The sequence below is a fragment of the Rhinichthys klamathensis genome, unplaced genomic scaffold (assembly GCF_029890125.1).
Source record: "Rhinichthys klamathensis goyatoka isolate OS25496 unplaced genomic scaffold, OSU_Roscu_1.1 h1tg001009l_1, whole genome shotgun sequence".
Taxonomy (NCBI): domain Eukaryota; kingdom Metazoa; phylum Chordata; class Actinopteri; order Cypriniformes; family Leuciscidae; genus Rhinichthys; species Rhinichthys klamathensis.
The window spans coordinates 38,937-65,000 of record NW_026607302.1 but is presented as its reverse complement, the minus strand read 5'-3'; the positions used below and the strand labels follow the sequence as shown (position 1 = coordinate 65,000).

The following is a 26,064-nucleotide window of genomic DNA, read 5'->3' as shown; positions in this document are numbered from 1 at the left end:
TTCAAAATTATACATATATTAACAATTACTATTTTTTTTAAATTATATATATATAAATATATTTACATAATGACAAATCTTACTAATATATACACTTATAAATATAGTAAAAATAATTTAAAACAGAAACAATTAAGTAAATGTCAAACAAAAGCTAACTCTGTTTTAAATTTAAAATCACCAAATGTGCATGTCTGATATCAGCTGGAAGAGTATTAAATAGTTTAGGATGATATGAACAGAATTTTATATTTTATACTTGATATTGAAGAATGTTGTTGATGGAAGAGTTGTGAGATCCCAGCATGCATGATATGACCACCATCTCCTGTGTGTGTGTGTGTGTGTGCGTGCGTGTGTTGCGAAGCTGCAGTGTCAACATGAAGCGACAGAGGGCGCTATACTGCACAAACACAGGTCAGGACATCACAGTGTTGTTTAAAAAAATGTTTATTGGCTTTTAAAACCACTTAAAAAATCTCACCTGTGAGTACTTTCCATTGGAAAAAAAAGAGAGAGAAAAGAACAAAACATCGCTGAAACGCTTTTGCAATATTAACAAGCTACTGTCCACATATAGAGCAGATAAACAAGCACATCAGAAGGCTCAAGTCTACAGATCCACACAGACAGACAGAATGAACATGTTTTCCTACCAGACATCGGACCAACTGCGGCATCAATCCCTGCGTATCAAAAGAGAACCGGAGTCGTACTTGTAAAATAAAAAACGGTTATTAATCAGTGCCTTGATGAATGCCAGAACATAAAAAATATTTACAGCTTTCTTCACATAGGCGTTTTTTTTATATATAAAAAGGATATATTCAAAACGAAATAAGAAACAATAACAATAGAACAACATTCATGAACAGAAACAGACTTATTTTAACTTAGTAAACATCATAAAATGCATATAGAACTACTTTTGTCTCCTCTTGACCTGGTTAACGATACCAGTGCTCTGATTGGCTAAAAGAGTGGTCACGACAAATACTACCATAGATATTTTAACATACATGCGCACATACAGTCATTTTATAACATGGTGAAGCATGTTGGATTTTTATTTTATTTTAAACACACTGCTTAATAATGTCATTTTTAAATCTTGTATTTTCATATTTTCTTCTCAGGTACGAGAAGTTGTACAACGCGGATCTCATTGAGATTAGAGCTCATTGCTACACAAGGCAATTATTCATTGTCATTTTTTCTAGCATGAGTTATTCCCCTTTAGCTTTTTATTGTCATTAGAAGAAAAATAGCGTGGGCACCAATTGTTCCTTAAAACGACAGAAATAAACAAACAATACGAAACCTTTTAGTGCAATAATATGAATTTCAAAACCATTTCCAGTGTCCGCTCCTTTGATTCGCCTCCGCACACAACATAGTCACGATAAAATGCCTTTATATTCAAGCCTCATCTAATTTAATTATTTTTTTTCTCTCGATAAATCCATGCTATAACATCCTCTCTCATTTACACGTCACATCTGCATATGCAGGAACCGATAAACTCCTAAGAAATATGGTACATTAGAAAGCTACAGATCCAACAGACAGCATTTACTAGCACATCACAGAAAGCCAGAAACGTAACAAGCGAGATATCGTGCTGGCTATATGGACTTATGATTCCTCAAAGTTTTCTTAAGGGCACTCTCATCTACCTACAAACCATCACCATATTAGCGTCTTGATAAAATGGAAATTTCATAATGACCACTATGTCTTTTTTTTAATTATTATTATACAAATGTCGCACTAACTTGAACAGCCTAGAAATGTAGCCTTTGTGAACTTGTACAACATGCTCCCCAAACCATAGTTATCTGTACATCCGCCATATACACATAATTTACACAAGATTCATCCCGCAATCTGATAAAAACAAAGCAAAATAACATTGTCTACAAGATCCCTTTTGGATGACGCCAATTGAAGATGGAAACCGCAACGTCTCTTGTTCTTCGACAGCTTCTCTTTGGTATGGAGTTAAGGCCGGAGAAACTACACAGGTTTGCCTGTCGATCTCGAGTTGGAAAGAATATCTAGCCATTACCATACCATACCATAGTCACTACCAGTTTGAAATGATGTGCAAAAAAAGGCCTACAAATGGCTAGCGACCATCTTAAGAGACGATCAAGAAATGTTCACCGCTAATACACAACACCTTTTTTTTTTTAAGTGCACCAAGTTTGTTCTTGAATTCAAAACATCAAAGCCTTTTATGAGATGGAATAAGACCTTAGACTCTGGAAATAAGGCAGACGAGTCTTCTTCTTTTTCTTTTTTTTTGGAAAAAACAAACGTATATAGCACAAATCTCATCCCTCCCCAACAGTTTGAATTTAACAGTACAAGTTTTATGGCCTTAAATAACCTTTCCCCCCCAAAAATGTGTAAAACCACTTTGACAAAACCAATGACGGCTGATGAGAGATTCAGTAAATGCAATTCTTTAAGTCAGCACCAAGTAGCACCTTGCAGTTCACTGAACTGACTGGTTTACGATATGTAGATGTGATATTTCACCTCTGCTGTACTTATGCTATTTGAATACACTCCAACCAATCTCGCAAAGCCACAATAAAAGATACTTATACGACCATCTAGAAAGGGTGTTTCCCCAAAGTCAATGACTTGTCACTTGGAATATTGCATGCAGATTCTCAATATCCACTGTTTTTAGTGGATGGAAACATATAAAAGAGTGTGAATTAAATCAAGGATATGCTTGTGCACCAGGTGATGTTTCATTATCAATTGGAACCAGATAAAATATTGGACCATCCAAGATAAATTACTTCTGAATAATAGGGAGAAATGACTGGAATGATCTACGAAATCAATAGGAATACAAACAAAACAATTGTAAAAACGACAAAAAAAACATTTGATAAAGCACATGCCTGTAAGAGATTTACCTCAGGCTGGCACTTTACACTGGACGAGTCCAAAGCATCCAGATTTTTGCTGCACAGACACGTCATTCAATTTTTTTGGATACACAAAACGTTGCAATACAAAAAAACAAAACGCTGAACAGAAACCATAAATATAAACAACAATGACAACAGCAACATCAACAGTAAAGGAACAGGAAATAATATTATCCCAACATTTCCACGGTTGGCTGGTCTTTATTCTCCAGCCAATCAAAACCAGCAGAATTCACAGTATCGCTGCAAATCTGCTGAAACAGAGGATCGTTCTTCAGTTCTTCCAGTGTGGCATCTTCATATTGGTCCTGCTGTTGACTGGGGTCAAACAGCAAGTTGGGGTCCAAAGTGTTCAGGTCATTAATGCTACTAGACAGGTCAGAAGTCAACCGGATATCGCTGGAAAAGTCAGAGGCGACCGCACTAAGTTCTGACGCCACTTGTCCGACGAGTTGTGAACTGGGGTTGAGGCTGTCCTCCCCTAAGAGATCCTTGACGGTAGTGTTGAAGTCCAGTTGCTCTTGGTGCTCGTGATCCACGACCTGCTGAGAGGTTTGGGGCAACAAGTGCTGCCGGGTGAGATCTGGATCATCTTGTAACTGTTGTTGGTCTGACAACTGCAACTGTTGGTCCTGGAGTTGCAACTGTTGGTCCTGGAGTTGCAATTGTTGGTCCTGGAGTTGCAATTGTTGGTCTTGAAGTTGCATCTGTTGGTCCTGGAGTTGCAACTGTTGGTCTTGGAGTTGTAATTGCTGATCTGGAAGTTGCAGCTGTTGATTCTCGAGCTGTAGGTGTTGATCTTGCAGCTCCAATTCCGGTTCTTGGAGCTCAAGCTGCTCTTCCGGTTGTTGCAGTCCAGAGCCTGATTGTGCTTGACTGTCGCCACTGGAGAAGACGACTTGTTCCTCTCCCGTGCTTATGAGGTAACCCGTCTTCTGGAAGTCAAATGGCGAAGGGCTTGAGTCCAGAGGCAGCTGCTGGTTCTGAGGGTTGGGGCCTCCGGGGAAGCCCTGTGTCGTCTCCAAGATTTGGGTTAAGTTCATCCGTGCGGTGTAATTGGAGGGCAGGTTATTTACACCAAGTCCTCGCACTGCATCGTCTCCGTCCGTGTCCATCTTGCTGAGGAGCACGGTTGTGATCTTAGCGCTATTGCTTTGCTGCGCCTGGTGACTGACAGGTAGCAGCTCAGACTGCATCATGATGTTTAGCGGCACTGATTGGCTCCTTTGGGCCAAGGTGCTGGCACTGACCACCGACTGGTTGTTGGCCAGAATATTAAGGACCTCAGATGTCAGGGGGCAATTAAAGGGAGAAACAACAGACCGAGGGGTGGTGACTGTTTGTGCAGTGGTGCCACTGAGGTTACGCTGGCGAACTGCCGGGCTAACGCTACGACACCGGAAGGTTCCAGATGCGGATGTGCTTCCGGCCCCTTTATTGTCCAACGGAGCTGGGACGGCGAAACTTTCTTGCCTGCTACTAAGGGTGGTTTGCTGTCCTTGTTGCACTGGAGAAACGGCTGTTAACCTTCCGAAGTTTCCATCCTGATGCCTTGACTGAGACTGGAGAGATTGGCCTGGGATGGCAAAGGCGTGTGGTTTACGGAAATGGTCCTCGACCAGATCCTGGTAACTGGGGAGGATAGCAATGGTGGAGTTGGTTGAGATAACAGGAGAGCCCGCGGTGCTGTTGTAACGGTTGGTGATCCACTCCAGCTTGGCTTTATCAGGGTGGGTGGCCATAGGCCTTTGCATGGGCTTCACTGGACTGCTGGACACAACACTACCATCATGATAACCAGTTATACTGGAGTTGATAGGAGTGAATGCAAAGGGATTGCGGCATTCAATGGGACTTGGAGGAACACTGCTACTGCAGTTTGACAGTGGAGTGCTGATGGGTGTATGGCGCCCACCTAAGATGCTATCCACCGGGGTAACAGTTGCCATTCGGGAACAAGGGCTTTCCCTGGTCATGCTATTCCCCCCTGGTAGCATCTCGGAGGTAGGAGTTGGAGTAGGCGTTGGTGTTGGCGTAGGCGTCGGAGTTGGCGTGTGCACTGGCGTTGCACTACTATGGGAGGAATGATAGAACTGGGTACTTGTCTGATGGGGCGAAAGAATCGTTCCTTGTCCAACTGTGGCTTGACCTTGTAGGGATATATCCACACAACTTAGGTAGGATTGCAAGCTGCTATTCAGCTTCATTTGCTCCTCCATCTGTACGAGCTCTTCTACGATACTATCCTGGGTCATATCATCATCATTGAAGGGGAAATAGTCAATGCTAGCTTGGGCTCCTGCAAAATCAACAATGTCCTGCTGAAGAGAGAGCTGACTGGAGGTCTCAGTTGCCATCAATGGTAACGGATTAGCTGCGTTCTGCTTGTGTTCCGCTTGCATCTGTTGCGAGAAGTCTTGCAGCGAGCTCTTGAGCTCACTGACAGCGGATACCTCCTGAGAAACAACACTGCTGATTTGGTGGTGACTTGGGATTTGCTGCAATAAAGCTGTGCTATTACCAGAAGCTGTTTCATTCAGGCTGATATCAGCAACTTCATTCTCGATTCGAGGATTTACAGTCCGAGAGATTCCAATGGGAGTGTCGGAAAGAGCCAAGATTTGAGTTGGAAAAGAGCTACTGTGTTTTAGCGTAACTTTGCATGGAGCGCTCTCTGGTCTTGCTGGGGTGCCAGGTCTCTGGATCTTCTTAGCTGATATTACAAGACCAGGCCTGGCATTGCTGCTAACATCCAAAGGTTGCTGGGAAATGAATACTCTTTTAACTGGGATTGTATGGGTTTCCAAAACAGATGCAGAGCGTTTTCGAGGGCTTTTTAGACAGAGACCAGCATCTTTAGAAGAAGTGCTTGCAGTTGCCACCGCACAAATGGATGACAATTCGGCGTCTACATTCTGGCTAGTAACAGTTAAATACAAAGTACTTTCTGGTTGATCATTGCTGTTGTTATTGCTGCTTGGGGCAAGAGCCTCCATGATTGTACTTGAAGGGGTTGAAGAGTCACTCTTGGCCCTTATAACTCTCTCAGGCACAGGGGACGCCTTAATAAGCAGAGAGGGTTCACTGGAAGCCCGGTATTTAGTGGCTCTTTCGTTCTTTTGTCCTGTACTTGCCCCTGACGCAGTGCTTTGTTTATCAACAGAAATAGCTGAGTTATTGTCATTCACAGCTTCGAATGTCACTTTTACCTCATTGGTAATGGTGGACGCTAAAGGGGTTGGGGTTATAGAAGGCCGTCCAGGTTTCCCAAATCCAGATGACTGAAGAGAGATGGCAGACGCCCCGTTATGAGCTTGCTGGGTTTGGTTAAATTCTTCCTGGGAAGCTGTGCTACTGATGCCTGCCGATGCAGGTCGCAACGGGGTAGGAGTACTACTATTACTGCTACTGTTGGGCGCTAGCGATATTGCAGTCATCTTGACCACATTTACAGAGCTAACATGAGGCGTGGGCATCACTGTCTTGATGGGGCTGTTGGTGATTAAGAGCGTTGGGGGTGAGCGAAGTGCAATGGCGCTTGTGGCGGAAGGTTTAGGTAAGATCTGGGCATATCGGTGTCTGGCCAACCGGTCACCAACTGGGCTGGCAGAGATATTCTGGGGTGTTTTTGGAGACTGCTTAAGAGATTGTGTCACGACCTGGAAGTTAACCGGTACAACTTTTCCCTCTGCTGCCCCAACAGGACTTGGAGAGGTCATTAGTTGCCTGCTTCTCTGAACCTGCAAAACAAAACAATAGTTGAAGCAATTGTCCATCCAGAAATATCAAGTCATCCATACCCTGTTAGTAGGGGTGTGACGAGATCTCGTGAGACTAAAACGTGACGATATTTCTCGTCGAGTGAAAAGCCGTTTCGCGATATCTCAATGACGGAGCGTGAGGGTGAAATTAGCATAGAAAATGGCAACGCTACATTCACATTACATTACAGTGTCCACCGCAGCTAGGGATGGGAATCGAGAACCGGTTCTTCTTCAGAACCGGTTCCCAGTGAACCAATTCCTTGGAACCGTTAGTATGCCTGCTTAACGATTCCGCTTATCGGTTCCGCACGTTGCAAATGTGTAATGACGTCACACACGCGCTGCGTTATTTTGATTCAGAACGCAACAAACATGGCATCGAGGCAGAAGCGCTCATTTGGTTATATTTCACGCGAAAAGACGACAATTTGTGAGGTGCCGTCTAGGGCTTAAATCAAACTTCATTCACGCACACATATATTAAAACACTTGCATAAACGTATACTAAGTAGTCAAACATACATGTATACTGCTGAATGCTCAAACAAATACATATGAAATGCACAACGACACACCTAAAGTCGCTCACGCATACACGCAAACTCTACACACACGAGATGCACGAAACTCTCCAGGCACATACTCATATGAGACGCGGGCGCGCACACACAAACTCTCCACGCACATACTCATATGAGACGCGCGCGCACACACAAATTCTCCACGCACATACTCATATGAGACGCGAGCACACACACACAAATTCTCCACGCACATACTCATATGAGACGCGCGCGCGCACACACAAACTCTCCAGGCACATACTCATATGAGACGCGGGCGCGCACACACAAACTCTCCACGCACATACTCATGAGACGCGCGTGCGCACACAAATTCTCCACGCACATACTTATATGAGACAAACTCTCCACGCACAAACTCATATGAGACGCGAGCACCTGTAAAATTTCCATTTCGTCAAAGGGGGGGACCTCCAATATGCAGAAACATTTGGCCACACATCATGAACAGACTTTAGTCCCATGAAACTTAAACTGGAATGTCACTGTTTCTGTCACTGCGACTTCATGAACAGGTGAACACGCGCACGCACACATCACTTTTGAAGTAAAATTAAGGATGCAGTGCATGTAATGCATCGAGATATCGAATTGAACTGAATTGATGACATGATAATTGTAATCGAACCGAACCGTGAGACCAGTGTAGGTTCACACCCCTAATACGCTGTGCTGTGTCATAATTTGTACTTATTCCCTCACCCAATGAGAATCGATAAGAGAATCGATAAGGTATCGAATCGATAAGGAATTGAATCGATAAGCAATATCGATAATGGAATCGGAATCGTTAAATTCTTATCAATTCCCATCCCTAACCGCAGCACCTCCTCCACTTGTGGCTCTGGTCTCTGTTTGCACTTTGAATATCGATAGAGTGCTTCGATTATGGTTGCACTTGCACTTATTGTTTGCACTTAATAAGACTAAGAAAAAAACTGATATTTATTTTTGTTATTTATACTGTTTTTATTTCTGTTCAATTTGTGGAAATGCGTTTAATTATGAGGTCACACACGGGCTCAATCAGAAGTTCTGGAAGTTCATAATTCCTGTACGGTAAGGTCTGAAGAGTCTCATGTTAAATCATACAGGAGAAAAGCCAGTCAGTTGAGTTTGTGACAAAACCTTTTACAGTGCTTGTATATTGTTGTCTTTCAATGCATATGATAATTCGGTAACACTTTACAATAAGGTTCATTAGTTACCATGAAATAAGAATGAACAAAACTTCTTCAGCATTTATTAATCTTAGTTAATATTAATTTCAACATTTACTAATACATTATTAAAATCAAAGGTTGTGTTTGTTAACATTAGCTAATGCACTGTGAAATAACAAACAATGAACAACTGTATTTTTTAAAACTAACATTAACAAAGATTAATAAATGCTGTAACAAATGTTTTGCTCATTGTTAGTTCATGTTAGTTAATACATTAATATTAACTAATGAACCCTATTGTAAAGTGTTACCGATAATTCATACTCAGAAAGTAGAACTGAAATAGATTATTAGCTAAAACATTTCATAAAGGGAAATATATTATATATTTCCAGTCATGAATTTTGTCATTGAGGATTTCTATAAAATATCATGCAAAAATCTCATCTCGTGAACCCAATCTCGAGTCTCGTCTCCTAAAATAAGTGTCTCGTCACACCCCTACCCGTTAGCAACCAAAATCTCCTTACTGTGATAGGACTTTGAACAGCAGCAACCACAATGCCAATGGTTGGTTGAGGGGACAGTAATGCAGGACTTCCAGAGGTCAGGCTGGACCCCGGGACAGGTGTGCCCGCCTCGGCCCTTCTCACCTGGGCATCGGTGGGCAAGGGAGAGGTGAGCTTCTGCTCCTGCTGCTTCTTCTGGATCTTACGCTGAAGCTGCTGTTTGGCGTCTACAGAAGGCGACGGGAGGGTCTTCACTTGGGGAAGGAATGAGTTGGCTTCACCGGTTGGCACAAACGCAGACGTAGGGGTTTTCATACCTGGCATTTTTAGCAAATAGGTTCAAGTTAAAAACAATGATACATTTTCTTGTCCTCTCTCTCACCCCTGATTGATTAAGAAACAGAGTAAATAAAAAGGGAAATAAATTGTATTTGTTTTTTCTGTGATTGTTTAAAAAGGTGCAAGTTTTGTTGGTTTTCTTTCTCTCTCTTAGTAAGGTTTTAATTTTTGCTGTATTTTTGTCTATATTGCGACCACACTGTAATACACATATATATATTTTAATTTTATATTATTTTACTGATATTGCTTTGCAATATACTAGTATGTTTTGGAGCATGCATTTATAATCCTTTACATTAAAAAACAATGAATCGTTTAATGGGTAACACTTTACTTGAAGGGGTGTGCATAAGACTGACATGACACCTTCATAATCATGACATGACACATGTCATGAATATGAAGGAGGGTTTATGCATGTTTATGACAACTGTCATTAAGTGTCATTCGCTCAATTATGAAATTTTTAATGAAAATATGACATAGTTTGAGATTTCTTTGTTATGACACCTTGACATAAACCAATACTTCATAACCTGTCCGTGTCTTTGCCATGACAACTTGACATTACCAAGACAACACAACCTGTCATAAATATGTCATAGCAGATTAATTATCAAACTTAAGAAAGCACTTAGCTTTATGGGTTAACATTACATTAAACTGTCAGGTGGTTGGTGTTGACATTGGCTGTCATGAGGCCATTATAACATTTTAATGACAAATTAAATGTGTACCACTGTAGTTGAGGTCACGAAAAATATTCACGACACAGTTATAATGCCTCATGACAGCCAATGTCAAAACCAGCCACCTGACAGTTTTATGTAATGTTAACCCATAAAGCTAAGTGGTTTCTTAAGTTTGATAATCTGCTATGTAATGTTTATAACATATTTATGACAGGTTATGATGTATTGGTTTATGTCAAGTTGTCATAACAAAGACATCTCAAACAATGTCATATTTGCATTACAAGTGTCATAATTGAGCGAATGACACTTGTCATAAACCCTCCTTCATATTCTCAACATGTGTCATGTCATGATTATGAAGGTGTCATGTCAGTCTTATGCACACCCCTTCAAGTAAAGTGCTACCGTTTAATCATGCATTGCATAAGTGAGGTAATTTTTGTGTCTTGCCTGTTGGGGTTCCAGTCATAACAGTAAGAGCTGCCATGGACTTAGTGCCTATATAGTGACTGTTAAGAAGAAAGCGAGCCAGTTCCTCCACACTGTCAAACTGGCGACTCAGAACCTTCTGGGCCCATTCGCAGACCAGACCACAGGCAGCAGATCGCATCTCGTCCTCGGCACTGGGAGACTGTCCGGCCGACTCCAACAGCTCGCACTAAAGCAGCAGACAGATAACAGGAGATCTGCTTATCAGTTATGACTGGAGAAAATATTACATGACTGGAGAAAATATTACATGACTGGAGAAAAGTGTGGAATGTTTATAAGTCTCAAAATACAGTTAAAAGAGTAATATTTAGGGATGCACGAAATATTGGCCACCATATCGGTATCGGCCGATATATGATCATTTTTGGTGTTATCGGTATCGGCCCGATAAGAAAATTTGGCTGATATATTAAAGATATGATTGGAATCACTTCAAAAAAGGAAAATACAGTTCAGTACAACATGTGCAGTCATATCGGCTACATAAAATTATAATGAGAATATTATAATTGTGTGTTTGGGACATGGCCTTTAATGATGAGACTTTTTTTTGTAATCAGGCTCTAAATTTGGATTTAGATTAATCGGCCGATATATCGGTTATCGGCTTTGAAATATAAAGAATTATTGTTTATCGGTATCGGACAAAATTTTCATATCTGTGCATCCCTTGTGAAATATCAATACAGTTTATCTACATGAATATACTATATGTTCAAATGTAATTTATTCCTGATGCAAAGCTGAATTTTCAGTATCTTTGGTGTCACATGATCCTCCAGAAATCACTCTAATATTAGTATAGAACAGGACACTCACCCCATCTCCAGATTTGTGTATGTCCAGGTTTGGGAGCGACGGCATGTGCACAAATGCTTTTTTCCTCAGACCACTATAGCAGTACGTGATCCATTGTAAAGGTTCAATTCTCATGGCTTCTCACATGTGACCCTGGATCACAAACCCAGTCTCGAGTCGCACGGGTGTGTCTGTGGCAATAGCCAACTATACATCGTATGGGTCAAAATTATACATTTTTCTTTTATGCCAAAAATCAGTAGGATATTAAGTAAAGATCATGTTCCATGAAGATATTTTGTAAATTTCCTCTCGTAAACATATAAAACATTTATTTTTGTGAGTGGATGCAGCAAAATCATGAATATTAATTCACAACTTTAAAGGAGATCTTCTCAATGTTTCGATTTTTTTGCACCCTCCAGATTTTCAATAGTTGAATCTCGGCCAAATATCGTCCTATCCTAACAAACCATACATCACTGGAAAGCTTATTTATTCAGCTTTCAGATGGTGTATACATCTCAATTTCACAAATTTGACACGTGACTGGTTTTGTGGTCCAGGGTCACATACAGGTGAATATCGAAAAATTTCAGTATGGTGCAAAAGTTCATTTATTTCCGTAACTCAACTTAAAAGGTGAAACTAATATATTATATAGACTCATTACATACAAAGTGAGATATTTCAAGCCTTTATTTGTTATAATTTTGATGATTATGTCATGCAGCTTAAGGTTTTCATATCTGTAAGCCATAATCATCACAATTATAACAAATAAAGGCTTGAAATATCTCACTTTGCATGTAATGAGTCTATATAATATATTAGTTTCACCTTTTAAGTTGAATTACTGAAATAAATGAACTTTTGCACCATATTCTCATTTTTCGAGTTTCACCTGTATGATCAATGCATTTAGATTGATTCAAAAGCTGTATTGCATTAGGTGAACTGTGTGTGGCATTTCAAATTCCCACAGAAAAGGATATTTTGATTTCCCCCGCATGCCCAAACGACGTGCCTTCATGTTCGGAAAAACATTTTTCATGATCTTTCCGAAATCAGCTGCGCTTAAAGGATGGTATCCCAGATTGTCGCAATAACTCCTAAAAAATAAAATAAAATCAGCATGAGAATCCGATGAGTTCAAGCAAACAAACTCTGTCCGTTACCGCATTAACTCACTTGTACTCGTCGTACACCTCTTGTTTTGGCAATGAGGTTTCCGGATGCTCTTCCAAGTGATTTCGGATCCAGTTGAACGCGTATGTTTGTTGAGTCCGACTGGACGACATTGAATTCTGGTCACTACGGGAAGAACAGAGGGAAAGGCTTTAAAAACGGTATAGTTTCAGAAATATGTGTGTACATTTGTTGCTCCTGTATAATATATCACGTTAGACTTCAATAATGTTTTCCCTTTGATATAGTTAAAGTTGTAGTACCATATTGCAGGACTTGCAGAGCCCCTCTGATTTTCAGTTCTATTGGACATCATGTTGGGAAAGAGGGGTTGACATGATGGACAGATAAGGGGAAACAAATGATAAAACACAGGAAGCTTGGTATTGCAATGTCATAATTTACACAAAATCTATTTAAATGGGGAAATGATTAGCTCATATGATTCAATACAGCATCATGCAAAATAACAAAAGCAAAAATAGGCAATATTACAAAAAAAAAAGGCTAACACTTTACAATAAGGTAAACTAAGAATGAACAAGTCTTCTACAGCATTTTTTTATCTTAGTTATTAATTTTCAACATTTACTAATATGTTATTAATATGTAAAATCAAAAGTTGTGTTTGTTAACATTAGTTAATGCACCGTGAACTAACATGAACAAACAATGAATGAGCACCTGTATTTTTATTAACTAACATTAACAAAAAGTAATAAATACTGTAACAAATGTATTGCTCATTGTTAGTTAACATATTAACTAATGAACCTTATTGTAAAGTGTCACCGGAAAATGATACTTGTACACTTCTTGAGTTTGTTACATCAATGCATCTCACTAGATATGCATATTTCACTGAATGAGTGAATAATAAACATCAGACATACTATATGCTATGAGTGTATTTGATATTGCAAAGCACAAAGATCACAAATGGTTTTTGAGGTGTTTAAATCATAAAAGGAAGGGAGGGGGGATATGGAAAGGAATAAATAGATTTAAAATAACATGTACCTTTTGTCATTGCCACCACTGGGACCAGAAGGCAACTTAAGGTAGAGGTAGAGCTTTTCGATATCTGTAAACTTCTCAACATCTTGCTGCGTAAATGAAGAACACAAGGGCATTTCAGACACGATTGATAGTATTTTTTACTCTAAAAACAAACAAATGTATCATTAAATGTAATAAAAGTGTTCAAATCGGTGAAATTCCAAGACTAACCTAAGAAATAATGACCTTAAAAAACTTAATCTGTCAGTTAATTTGGTATTTGTGTGTGAAATCTGTAGTGTTTCACACCAAACATTTTATAAAACAACTGATTTATTATATTTGGTTATGTGATTTTGCTCATTTTAGCAAGTCTTTGACACTTAAAGGTTGATCACTCGAAGGTTGATGGTTTCAATGTAGATTACACCAGTAGTCAAACATTTATTTCGGGCCCTGCAAGACTTCGCAGTCCATGACATCACTGTTTTCTCCTGCATTCATTTGCGCATTCAAAGGGGAAAAGCGGGTCCCCTCGAGTCCAGCAAACACACACTACTGGAGTGTGTCTGCGCATATGACCAGCAAACCTGCAATCCTGCTCGGCTTTTAGCCAGTTGCCATGTAAACCTTGTCAGTAAACATGCATGTCAATGCTGACACACACTTCGTTTCAGCACAGGCTCCTCCCACCTCGCTTTCAATTGGCTGGTGAGAATGAATTCCTCTCACCTCTGCCTATTCTATTTGCCTCTTTGTTGCTAGGGGAACCCGGCACTCATGAATGGGGTGAGGCTTGACAGCCAATGAGCAGTAAATAAAAAAATAAAAGACAATTCGCTGTTATTTCCTAAATGCACCAGGTAGCCGTTATAAATCCATCTATTCAATGCTAGATATCTGTGACCCTAGAGCACAAAACCAGTCCAAGGGCCTTTTTTTTTTTTTTAAATTGAGATTTATACATCACATGAAAGCTGATAAATAAGGTAAATAAGCTTTTCATTTATGTTTTGTTAGGATAGGACAATATTTGGCAGAGATTCAACTTATTTGGAAATCTGGAATCTGAAGGTGCAAAAAAAAAAAAAAAAAAAAAATAGAAACATTGAGAAATTCGCCTTTAAAGTTGTGCATTTATGTTTGCGATTTTGCTGCATCCACTCACAAAAATTATTTTTTAAATATATTTACGGTAGGAAATTTACAAAATATCTTCATGGATCTTTACTTAATATCCTAATGATTTTTGGCATTAAAGAAAAATGGATAATTTTGACCCATACGATTGGCGACTCGAGACTGGGTTTGTGGTCCAGGGTCACGTGTGAGGTATTGTATTAAACAAACATGCCGGCTCATTCTATCTGAACATGGAAGCTGTTTGAGTCTTTAAAGGTGTTATTACGTTGATTCTGGCTACTGAACAGTGAGGGATCTGTATGAAGTAGTTATCTTGCCTCTGATTGGCTGTACAGCAGCAACAGGTGATACTGGCCAATCACTGAGTAATACAACTTTATGATCTTGATAGGAAACAGATTCAACTCTAAATTCAGATTAGAGACAGATTCAACTCTGAATTCTGATTGGAAACAGACAGATACAACTTTATATTCTGATTGAAAACAGATTCAACTTTATATTCAGACAGATTCAACTCTAAATTCTTTCAATTCTGATTGGAAACAGATTTAACTCTAAATTCTGATGTACAGACACAGATTCAACTTTAAATTCTGATTGGAAACCGATTCAACTTTAAATTCTGATTGGATACAGATTCAACTCTAAATTTTGGTTGGAAACTGACAGATTCAACTCTAAATTCTGATTGGAAACAGATTCAACTCTAAATTCTGATTGGAAACAGATTCAACTCTAAATTCTGATTGGAAACAGATTCAACTCTAAATTCTGATTGGAAACAGATTCAACTAAATTCTGATTAGAAACAGATTCAACTCTAAATTCTGATCGGAAACGGACAGATTCAACTCTAAATTCTGATCGGAAACAGATTCAACTCTAAATTCTGATTGGAAACAGATTCAACTCTAAATTCTGATTGGAAACGGACAGATTCAACTCTAAATTCTGATTGGAAACAGACAGATTCAACTCTAAATTCTGATTGGAAACAGATTCAACTCTAAATTCTGATTGGAAACAGATTCAACTCTAAATTCTGATTGGAAACAGATTCAACTCTAAATTCTGATTGGAAACAGATTCAACTCTAAATTCTGATTGGAAACAGATTCAACTCTAAATTCTGATTGGAAACAGATTCAACTCTAAATTCTGATTGGAAACAGATTCAACTCCAAATTCTGATTGGAAACAGATTCAACTAAATTCTGATCGGAAACGGACAGATTCAACTCTAAATTCTGATCGGAAACGGACAGATTCAACTCTAAATTCTGATTGGAAACAGATTCAACTCTAAATTCTGATTGGAAACAGATTCAACTTTAAATTCTGATTAGAAACAGATTCAATTCTAAAGACAGATTCAACTCTAAATTCTGATTGGAAACAGTTCAACTTTAAATTCTGACTGGAAACAGTTCAACTTTAAATTCTGATTGGAAACAGATTCAACTCTAAATTCTGATTGGAAACAGATTCAACTCTAAATTCTGATTGGAAACAGATTCAACTTTAAATTCTGACTGGAAACAGTTCAACTTTAAATTCTGATTGGAAACAGATTCAACTCTAAATTCTGATTGGAAACAGATTCAACTCTAAATTCTGATTGGAAACAGTTCAACTTTAAATTCTGACTGGAAACAGTTCAACTTTAAATTCTGATTGGAAACAGATTCAACTTTATATTCTGATTGGAAACAAACAGATTAAACTCTAAATTCTGACTGGATAAGCCTTGTTTGTAACATACAGATAAACACAAACCTGTTACAGATTTTAAAATAATGCACCGCACTACAGCATTGCTTCCACTTCCAGCCATAGTCACACTAATGAACTATATTACCTGGAGAAGGAATCATTCATACTGAAGCTTTAGAAGCTTATTACTTTACTGGACGGTTTGTTTGTACATTTGCACACTGTTGAAAAGCTGTGAATGTATAGCTGTTACTGTACTTAGAACAATTTCCACCAGCCCAGCCTCATGACGATAAACATTCTACAGTATTCTATTCCATTCCATTCAATTCTATTTCATTATAAATTGTGGCAGATTACTCAAATGTGTGCTAAACATAGCAACTCAAACTACTTAACACATTATTCGTTTAAGGAAGTTTTGCTCGCTTTAAATGTAGAGTCACTAGAGTGAACCCTGTTTTCATCTTCCTGGTAACGGCCTCCATGACTACAACTGTTTGTTTCTGGAGTCATGACACACGTTTATATATATATATATACAAAAGCAATAATTAACATAAAATAGAAAAGCCTGCAAGGACTGACTTTTGACTGTCAGCTTTGTTCTTGAACATTATCGGTTGAAAGTTGTGGATATTTCTGTCTAGTTTGGCTAACTCATATAAAAGATTGTTCTCAGCAAACTAAAAAAGCCTACTTAACAACAAACAAATGTGGTGTAGAAAACTATTCATCTGCAAAACGTGTGATACTAGATACTTGAGTTGTAAAGCATTATGTTAATCACTTGATGCACCGGCAAGAAGCTCATTTACATCAATTCTGCTCAAAGACGTAGAAATGAACTCGTGTAATGCATTAAAAAATACTGTATACATTCCCAGTGAAAAGTAAGCTTATAAAACAGTCATAATTTAATATTTTTCAACTTAAACCATATTATATCTGATCAGTAACTTCTCATTAATGAGTGAATGTGTAACGTTTTGAATGTTTTTACCATGATAATCCTGAAATGACCTCTTCCGGGTCAAATTGGACCCGAATGCATTTAAAGAAAATGATATACAATAATCGAACGATATTTTCTTATAACCATATACAACTAGAGGAATTATATAAGCTCTTTCACTTTAATTTTGATAGGAAATGTAAAATTTTACCAGAAGTCTTATAAAAAAAAAAAAAAGACATTAATGAAAGCCATTTCTATCAATTTTTAATGCAACATTTACCCAATTTTACTTTAAAAAAAATTCCAATTATCTTTATAAACAGTTGCAACAGTAATAGGATAAGACATCAATATTCAATAAATGTTACATTTACAAATAATATTTTAAATATATATATTCTTCCGCCAAATAATTCAGTTCATTACCTGTAATAATTGTTTGCTTGTCAAACAACATTGCAATTTGCTGCATTAATACAGAATGTATTTGCATAATAAACAACACCTTTGCACATGGCTCATGCAGAATATGAATTTAGAGTCCACAATATCTGTCTGATAACACTAAATGTTCATAAGTAATGACATGAGAGACTTACCAATATACTCTCCACTTTTGATTGTACAGATTTGCTGCAAAACAAGAAAAACAAGGATTGTTAGTGTGGTTATGATTGAGTAAAAAAAGTATAAACACAGTGAATAATACCAGACATGCTGTTGAGTTCCAGATAACAGGCAGGGCATTTCTTGGAGGCGGTTTCGTTTAAGATAGAAGAATTCGTAGAAAGAGAAGGACTTTCTTTCATTATTAATGACAGTGTCAAAGGTCGAGTCAGGGCATGTGCATTGCGACACACATGCCTGCTAAACGATCAGGTTTGTTGGTTCTGGAGAAAATAAGCTTTTGTGGACATCTTAGGTTAATAATCATGGATGTCTGATTTTAGTTGTAATGGATCTATGATTTTGCATGGGGATTTTCTGATGCATGGGATCTCAATGCAAAGGATGCTTGACGACGTCACTTTCAAAATGCAAACAGCAGAGGGTTGAAATTTCAAATGCATATAAAATATGATTTCATTGCATGTGGATGATGTCTAATTGCATTGCATGGATTATTTCAGTTGAATGGGATGTCCGATTGATTTTGAAAGACCACTTATACTTCATTTCCAGCTTAATCAGACATGAAAATGAAATGTAATGAAATTACAAGTAGACTTTGACATGCACTGAGATCATATATTTGCATTTGAAATCAGACATTCTACGCAATGACACGGTGTCAACAGAAAACCCATGCAATAAAATCAGACAAAATCATATCCAAAGAATGAAATCAGATATCAGACATATTTACAGGCACTGAAATCATATATCAAATGCAACAAAATCCTACAATCCATTAAATGATATCAGATATCCCCATGCATTAAATTATATACTTGCATTTGAAATCAGACATCCAATGCAATGACATGCATTGAAGAATATCAAGATAAAAATTAGAATGCAATGACATCATACATCCATTGCAACTAGAAATTAGAAATCAGACATAATTACATGCAATGAAATCAGATATTGCATGCCTTTGAAACCAGATATGACATCAGAAAGCCCATGCAATAAAATCAGCATGATTGGATAAATTCTATCCAAGTCAATGAAATCATACATCCAATGCCACTGAAATTAGAAAACCCAATGCAATGCATTTAGAAATATTAATAATCACATGCACTGAAATCCCATGCCACAATGCATTATCAGACGTCCCATGCACTAAAATCAGATATTACTTGAAATTGAAGTCCGATTGACATCCGATGCAATCTCATAAGTAGCCTAAATCAATCAGATAAAACTCGAGACTTCATCCCCATGCAATGAAATCATACATCCATTGCAACTGAAAACAGACATGCAAATGAAATTAGAAACCAGACAATCACATGCACTGAAATCTGATATTACATGCATTTAAAAACCAGATATGCCATATTAAAATTAAATCAGTCATTCTAAGCAATGACATCAGAAAGTCCATGCAATGCAATCAGACATAACCAAGAAACTGAAATCAGACATAATCCCATGCAACAAAATCCCCCTACCCATGGATTGAAATCAGACATTCCCATGCACTGAATTTAGATGTAACTTGAATCTGAAATGAGATTTACTGTGCAATGACATCTGACGTCCAGTGCAATGACGAGATAATCAATGAGATCAAATCAGACATCATGCAATGAAATCATGCATCTGAAATCAGATATTGCATGCAACGAAATCATATGTAGGCCCACTGTCCAGTTGAAATAAGGCTGTAAACAATCAAAACATAACATGCAGTGGATTCAGACATCCCGTTACTAGTGCCAGCCATCAGATGCATGCAATGTTTGCGAGATCGGATCTCTTACCAAATGGAGTTCTTGATCTTGTTGTACTGCAGTGCCGTGGCCTCGAGGCTCTGCAGGGACGGTCCGGGAACACCGGGAACACCGGGCTGTTGTTGTTGATCATCAGCCATCACGGTGAGCTTCATGCATGGGAGGGGGAAGAGGAGGAGGAGCAGGAGGAAGAGGAGGACAGATTCAGCATGTAGGCCTCATTTGAGCGCATAACGCCCGGAGCCGAGGTGAGACGAGCCGTTACCGGGAGTCTGGACCGAGCAGCACGGGCTCGGTTGTCGGATTCGGACGCATACACCGCGGCGGGCGAGAACGAGTCGGAAAAACACGGAGATTCTCGGAGAGAAACAGCAGCAGCAGCAGCAGCCACTGACCGAGCTGAAGCGGGGACTGCGCATGCGCACGGGCGTACAGGCGTGTGCGCGCTCGCGTGTGTAACCTAGCTACACTCATGCTGGACATTACCCTCAAAAGTGAACAAAATCACCCTTCTATTCATATATAAACATAACATGTGTTTTATTATTCTAAACATGTAAAAAAGTGTTTAGGTTACACAACGCCCCCCCCCAACACACATTACTACCATAGTACTTTGTGCCCAAAACATGTTACTAATACCATGGCATATCAATTAGCTTTATTTGAAAATAATATAATTCTATAGCATCTAGATCAGTAAAAGCTGAAAATCACCTACACTGGGAGGAAATCAGCTTCATAATATCTTTATTAAAATGCCCAAAGTGATTTGGGTTGGGGTAATTATCATTAAACGAATTTAAAACGAACACTAAGACAAAAGTGCTAGAATGTTCCATTTCTATAGTAATGAAATCACACAGAGGACACTGCATTTGGGTGTCTGATCTCAATGCATGGATTTTCTGTTCACTGCATAGAATATATATATATATTGTAATATATGATTTCAGTGCATGTGATAAATTATAAATTATTAAATGTTTGGCAATGTAACTCATTTAAACATGCCAATAAAGTTATTTAAATATTGAATATTGAATCTGTGAACACTAAAATAATAACTCTACACTGGCCCTCTATACATCTCTATACTGCCCTCTGCTGTTGTTAATAACTCTACACTGGCCCTCTATACATCTCTATACTGCCCTCTGCTGTTAATAACTCTACACTGGCCCTCTATACATCTCTATACTGCCCTCTGCTAATAACTCTACACTGGCCCTCTATACATCTCTATACTGCCCTCTTCTGTTAATAACTCTACACTGGCCCTCTATACATCTCTATACTGCCCTCTGCTGTTAATAACTCTACACTGGCCCTCTATACATCTCTATACTGCACTCTGCTGTTAATAACTCTACACTGGCCCTCTATACATCTCTATACTGCCCTCTGCTGTTACTAATGGCGCTTTTCCACTACACAGTACCAGCTCGCCTCGGCTCGGCTCGACTCGCCTTTGTTTGGTTTTCCACTGTGTAAAAGTTGTACCTGTACCTGCTTTCGGGTACTTTTTTTCGTACCACCTCCGGCGAGGTTCTAAGCGAGCTGAGGCGAGCTAAGCCGATACTAAAATGTGACGTGAAAACAATGCCGACTGCTGATTGGTCACAGAGAATCTGCGTCATCACTGCACGCGCCAGATGGCAATATCCAGAATAAACCCCGCCATTTTTAAATAGTTTGGCCAGAGATAGTTACTAAACTTACTACTATTATTATGGCAACTCGGAAGAAAACGCCGTGGTCAAACGAGGAGGTGCAGACATTCCTTTGTTTGGTTGCCGAAGAGAGGATCCAGCGAGAGCTTGATGGGGCAACGAGGAACGAAAGGCGTCGCTATGACGACCGGGTACTATTTGTGGCGGTACTTTCTGCAATGGAAAACGGAGCGAAAAGCGAGCCGAGTCGAGGCGAGTCAAGGCGAGTCGAGTCGAGTCGAGCTGGTACTGGTAATGGAAAAGCGCCATTACTCTACACTAGCCCTCTATACATCTCTATACTGCCCTCTGCTGTTACTAACTCTACACTGGCCCTCTATACATCTCTATACTGCCCTCTGCTGTTAATAACTCTACACTGGCCCTCTATACATCTCTATACTGCCCTCTGCTGTTACTAACTCTACACTAGCCCTCTATACATCTCTATACTGCCCTCTGCTGTTACTAACTCTACACTGGCCCTCTATACATCTCTATACTGCCCTCTGCTGTTACTAACTCTACACTGGCCCTCTATACATCTCTATACTGCCCTCTGCTGTTACTAACTCTACACTGGCCCTCTATACATCTCTTTACTGCCCTCTGCTGTTAATAACTCTACACTGGCCCTCTATACATCTCTATACTGCCCTCTGCTGTTAATAACTCTACACTGGCCCTCTATACATCTCTATACTGCCCTCTGCTGTTAATAACTCTACACTGGCCCTCTATACATCTCTATACTGCCCTCTGCTGTTACTAACTCTACACTGGCCCTCTATACATCTCTATACTGCCCTCTGCTGTTAATAACTCTACACTGGCCCTCTATACATCTCTATACTGCCCTCTGCTGTTAATAACTCTACACTGGCCCTCTATACATCTCTATACTGCACTCTGCTGTTAATAACTCTACACTGGCCCTCTATACATCTCTATACTGCCCTCTGCTGTTACTAACTCTACACTAGCCCTCTATACATCTGTATACTGCCCTCTGCTGTTACTAACTATACACTGGCCCTCTATACATCTCTATACTGCCCTCTGCTGTTAATAACTCTACACTGGCCCTCTATACATCTCTATACTGCCCTCTGCTGTTAATAACTCTACACTGGCCCTCTATACATCTCTATACTGCCCTCTGCTGTTACTAACTCTACACTAGCCCTCTATACATCTCTATACTGCCCTCTGCTGTTACTAACTCTACACTGGCCCTCTATACATCTCTATACTGCCCTCTGCTGTTAATAACTCTACACTGGCCCTCTATACATCTCTATACTGCCCTCTGCTGTTACTAACTCTACACTGGCCCTCTATACATCTCTATACTGCCCTCTGCTGTTACTAACTCTACACTGGCCCTCTATACATCTCTATACTGCCCTCTGCTGTTAATAACTCTACACTGGCCCTCTATACATCTCTATACTGCCCTCTGCTGTTACTAACTCTACACTGGCCCTCTATACATCTCTATACTGCCCTCTGCTGTTAATAACTCTACACTGGCCCTCTATACATCTCTATACTGCCCTCTGCTGTTAATAACTCTACACTGGCCCTCTATACATCTCTATACTGCCCTCTGCTGTTACTAACTCTACACTGGTCCTCTATTCATCTCTATACTGCCCTCTGCTGTTACTAACTCTACACTGGCCCTCTATACATCTCTTTACTGCCCTCTGCTGTTAATAACTCTACACTGGCCCTCTATACATCTCTATACTGCCCTCTGCTGTTACTAACTCTACACTGGTCCTCTATACATCTCTATACTGCCCTCTGCTGTTAATAACTCTACACTGGCCCTCTATACATCTCTATACTGCCCTCTGCTGTTACTAACTCTACACTGGTCCTCTATACATCTCTATACTGCCCTCTGCTGTTACTAACTCTACACTGGTCCTCTATACATCTCTATACTGCCCTCTGCTGTTACTAACTCTACACTGGCCCTCTATACATCTCTTTACTGCCCTCTGCTGTTAATAACTCTACACTGGCCCTCTATACATCTCTATACTGCCCTCTGCTGTTACTAACTCTACACTGGCCCTCTATACATCTCTATACTGCCCTCTGCTGTTAATAACTCTACACTGGTCCTCTATACATCTCTATACTGCCCTCTGCTGTTACTAACTCTACACTGGTCCTCTATACATCTCTATACTGCCCTCTGCTGTTAATAACTCTACACTGGTCCTCTATACATCTCTATACTGCCCTCTGCTGTTACTAACTCTACACTGGTCCTCTATACATATCTATACTGCCCTCTGCTGTTAATAACTCTACACTGGTCCTCTATACATCTCTATACTGCCCTCTGCTGTTACTAACTCTACACTGGCCCTCTATACATCTCTATACTGCCCTCTGCTGTTAATAACTCTACACTGGCCCTCTATACATCTCTATACTGCCCTCTGCTGTTAATAACTCTACACTGGCCCTCTATACATCTCTATACTGCCCTCTGCTGTTAATAACTCTACACTGGCCCTCTATACATCTCTATACTGCCCTCTGCTGTTAATAACTCTACACTGGCCCTCTATACATCTCTATACTGCCCTCTGCTGTTAATAACTCTACACTGGCCCTCTATACATCTCTATACTGCCCTCTGCTGTTACTAACTCTACACTGGCCCTCTATACATCTCTATACTGCCCTCTGCTGTTACTAACTCTACACTGGCCCTCTATACATCTCTATACTGCCCTCTGCTGTTAATAACTCTACACTGGCCCTCTATACATCTCTATACTGCCCTCTGCTGTTAATAACTCTACACTGGCCCTCTATACATCTCTATACTGCCCTCTGCTGTTGTTAATAACTCTACACTGGCCCTCTATACATCTCTATACTGCCCTCTGCTGTTGTTAATAACTCTACACTGGCCCTCTATACATCTCTATACTGCCCTCTGCTGTTAATAACTCTACACTGGCCCTCTATACATCTCTATACTGCCCTCTGCTGTTAATAACTCTACACTGGCCCTCTATACATCTCTATACTGCCCTCTGCTGTTACTAACTCTACACTGGCCCTCTATACATCTCTATACTGCCCTCTACTGGTAGTAAATGTTCTAACACATCACATTTATCATCACCAGTTTTATGTTTAAAGCAAATTAATTTGTTTAATTCCACTCCAATACTGAACCGGCTTAAGTTATGTCTCAATCTCTGTTGTTTATTAAAGTTATATTAAGGTCAGAGGTCATGCAAAAGCGTATAGAGCTTTAAAAGCATTAACATCACATTGACTGAATTATTGTATATTTATTGGCCATGAAAAATTTGTTAAAACCTCCATATCAAAATTGCAGTATTTTATCATTTAATGCATACTGTATGCTTATGCATCTCAATGCACCCATCAGTAATCTTTCATAAAGAAGTTAAAACCATTTCAGATTCAGTCCGTTTATCATCTTTGATGTGAAGGGCTGTTAGTGTGTGATGAAGAACTGATGGAACTGAACTTGTTTGATTGCACTGAAGCAGCATTCTTCTACACTATATGAGAATACTCTATTTATTAAATAAAGACACGTTATATCTCATAATCTCTTCTCAGGTGTTGTTTATTAATGTTATAATACCTAGATGACATTCTATTTGTCAAAATTTGCAGTATACAACAAAGCATACTGTTGTTTTTAACTCAAACTATTTAAAAATTGTTAATTGAAATAAAGTTGAAATAAAATTATATAAACATATTAATTGAAATAATGAAAATTACTGAAATAAACAAGTTGAAGTACTGAAATCACTAAACCTAAAACAGAAATAGAAATAAAATAAAAGGGTAAATATATATTTTTTAAATAACAATAAAATTGACAAAAGCAACAAAATTACTAAACTTAAACTAAAACAGAAAATTCAAACTATTAATAAAAAATTTATTAGAATACAAATAATAAAAATCTAAGCTTATAAACTTACAAGAAATGTTGGAAATGTAGCCTAATAAAGGTAAAACTGTAATAATAAAGATAAATGGAAATATTACAATTTATATATGTAAAATTAGCAAAAGCACGTAACAAAATTACCAAAACTAAACTAAAATAATTCTAAATATGAATAAATACTATCTTAGAATACAAATAATAAAAAAACAAATCTTATAAAACATGAAACTGAAACAACAAAAATAAATAACTGAAACAAGTTACTAAAAGTTCTAAAACTGAAATAAAAATAAAATGAAAGGTAAATAGAAATATAAAAAACAAATTTAATAAAAATGACAAAATCACATTAAAGAATTGCTAAAACTAAAATTATTTATAAATATTTTTGAAGATATAAAAGCTAATTCAAAACTTTATAAAAACTATAATAGTATATAAATAATAAAAACGTACGCTTATAAAATTTGCATAAAAAAAACAGAATAAAAAAGACAAAAGGCACAGACTAAAACTTAAGCTAAAATTAAAACGAAAACATACAAATAAAAGCTGATTCATTATACAGAAGTCAACAAAATCAAAACCTTTCATCAAAGTTAAACATGAATTTTAAACAATACCCGTTCTGGTCTTAGAACAACTCTTGTATATTAATAAATACAATAACAG

At 38.6% G+C, this 26,064-nt stretch overlaps 1 protein-coding gene across 1 annotated transcript; it reads right to left on the bottom strand.

Annotated features, from left to right (window-relative positions):
- Positions 1-432: 432 nt before the first annotated feature.
- Positions 433-20,148, bottom strand: LOC130079345 (DNA-binding protein RFX7). The gene is made up of 10 exons (XM_056244584.1): positions 19,741-20,148; positions 17,905-17,938; positions 13,510-13,595; positions 12,753-12,791; positions 12,493-12,615; positions 12,297-12,413; positions 11,323-11,407; positions 10,462-10,669; positions 8,996-9,291; positions 433-6,691 (listed from the first exon to the last, which is right to left on the bottom strand). The coding sequence occupies exons 1-10, from the start codon at positions 19,863-19,865 to the stop codon at positions 3,122-3,124; spliced, it is 4,683 nt and encodes a 1,560-aa protein (XP_056100559.1). The 5' UTR covers positions 19,866-20,148; the 3' UTR covers positions 433-3,121.
- Between the last annotated feature and the right edge of the window lie 5,916 nt (positions 20,149-26,064).

Coding starts and splice junctions, on each gene's coding strand:
- LOC130079345 (XM_056244584.1), bottom strand. CDS start 19,865: ATGAAGCTCACCGTGATGGCTGATGATCAACAACAACAGCCCGGTGTT. Junction 17,939..19,740: donor AAGATCAAGAACTCCATTTG/GTAAGAGATCCG, acceptor CTTGTTTTGCAG/CAAATCTGTACAATCAAAAG. Junction 12,414..12,492: donor GAGGTGTACGACGAGTACAA/GTGAGTTAATGC, acceptor TTTATTTTTTAG/GAGTTATTGCGACAATCTGG.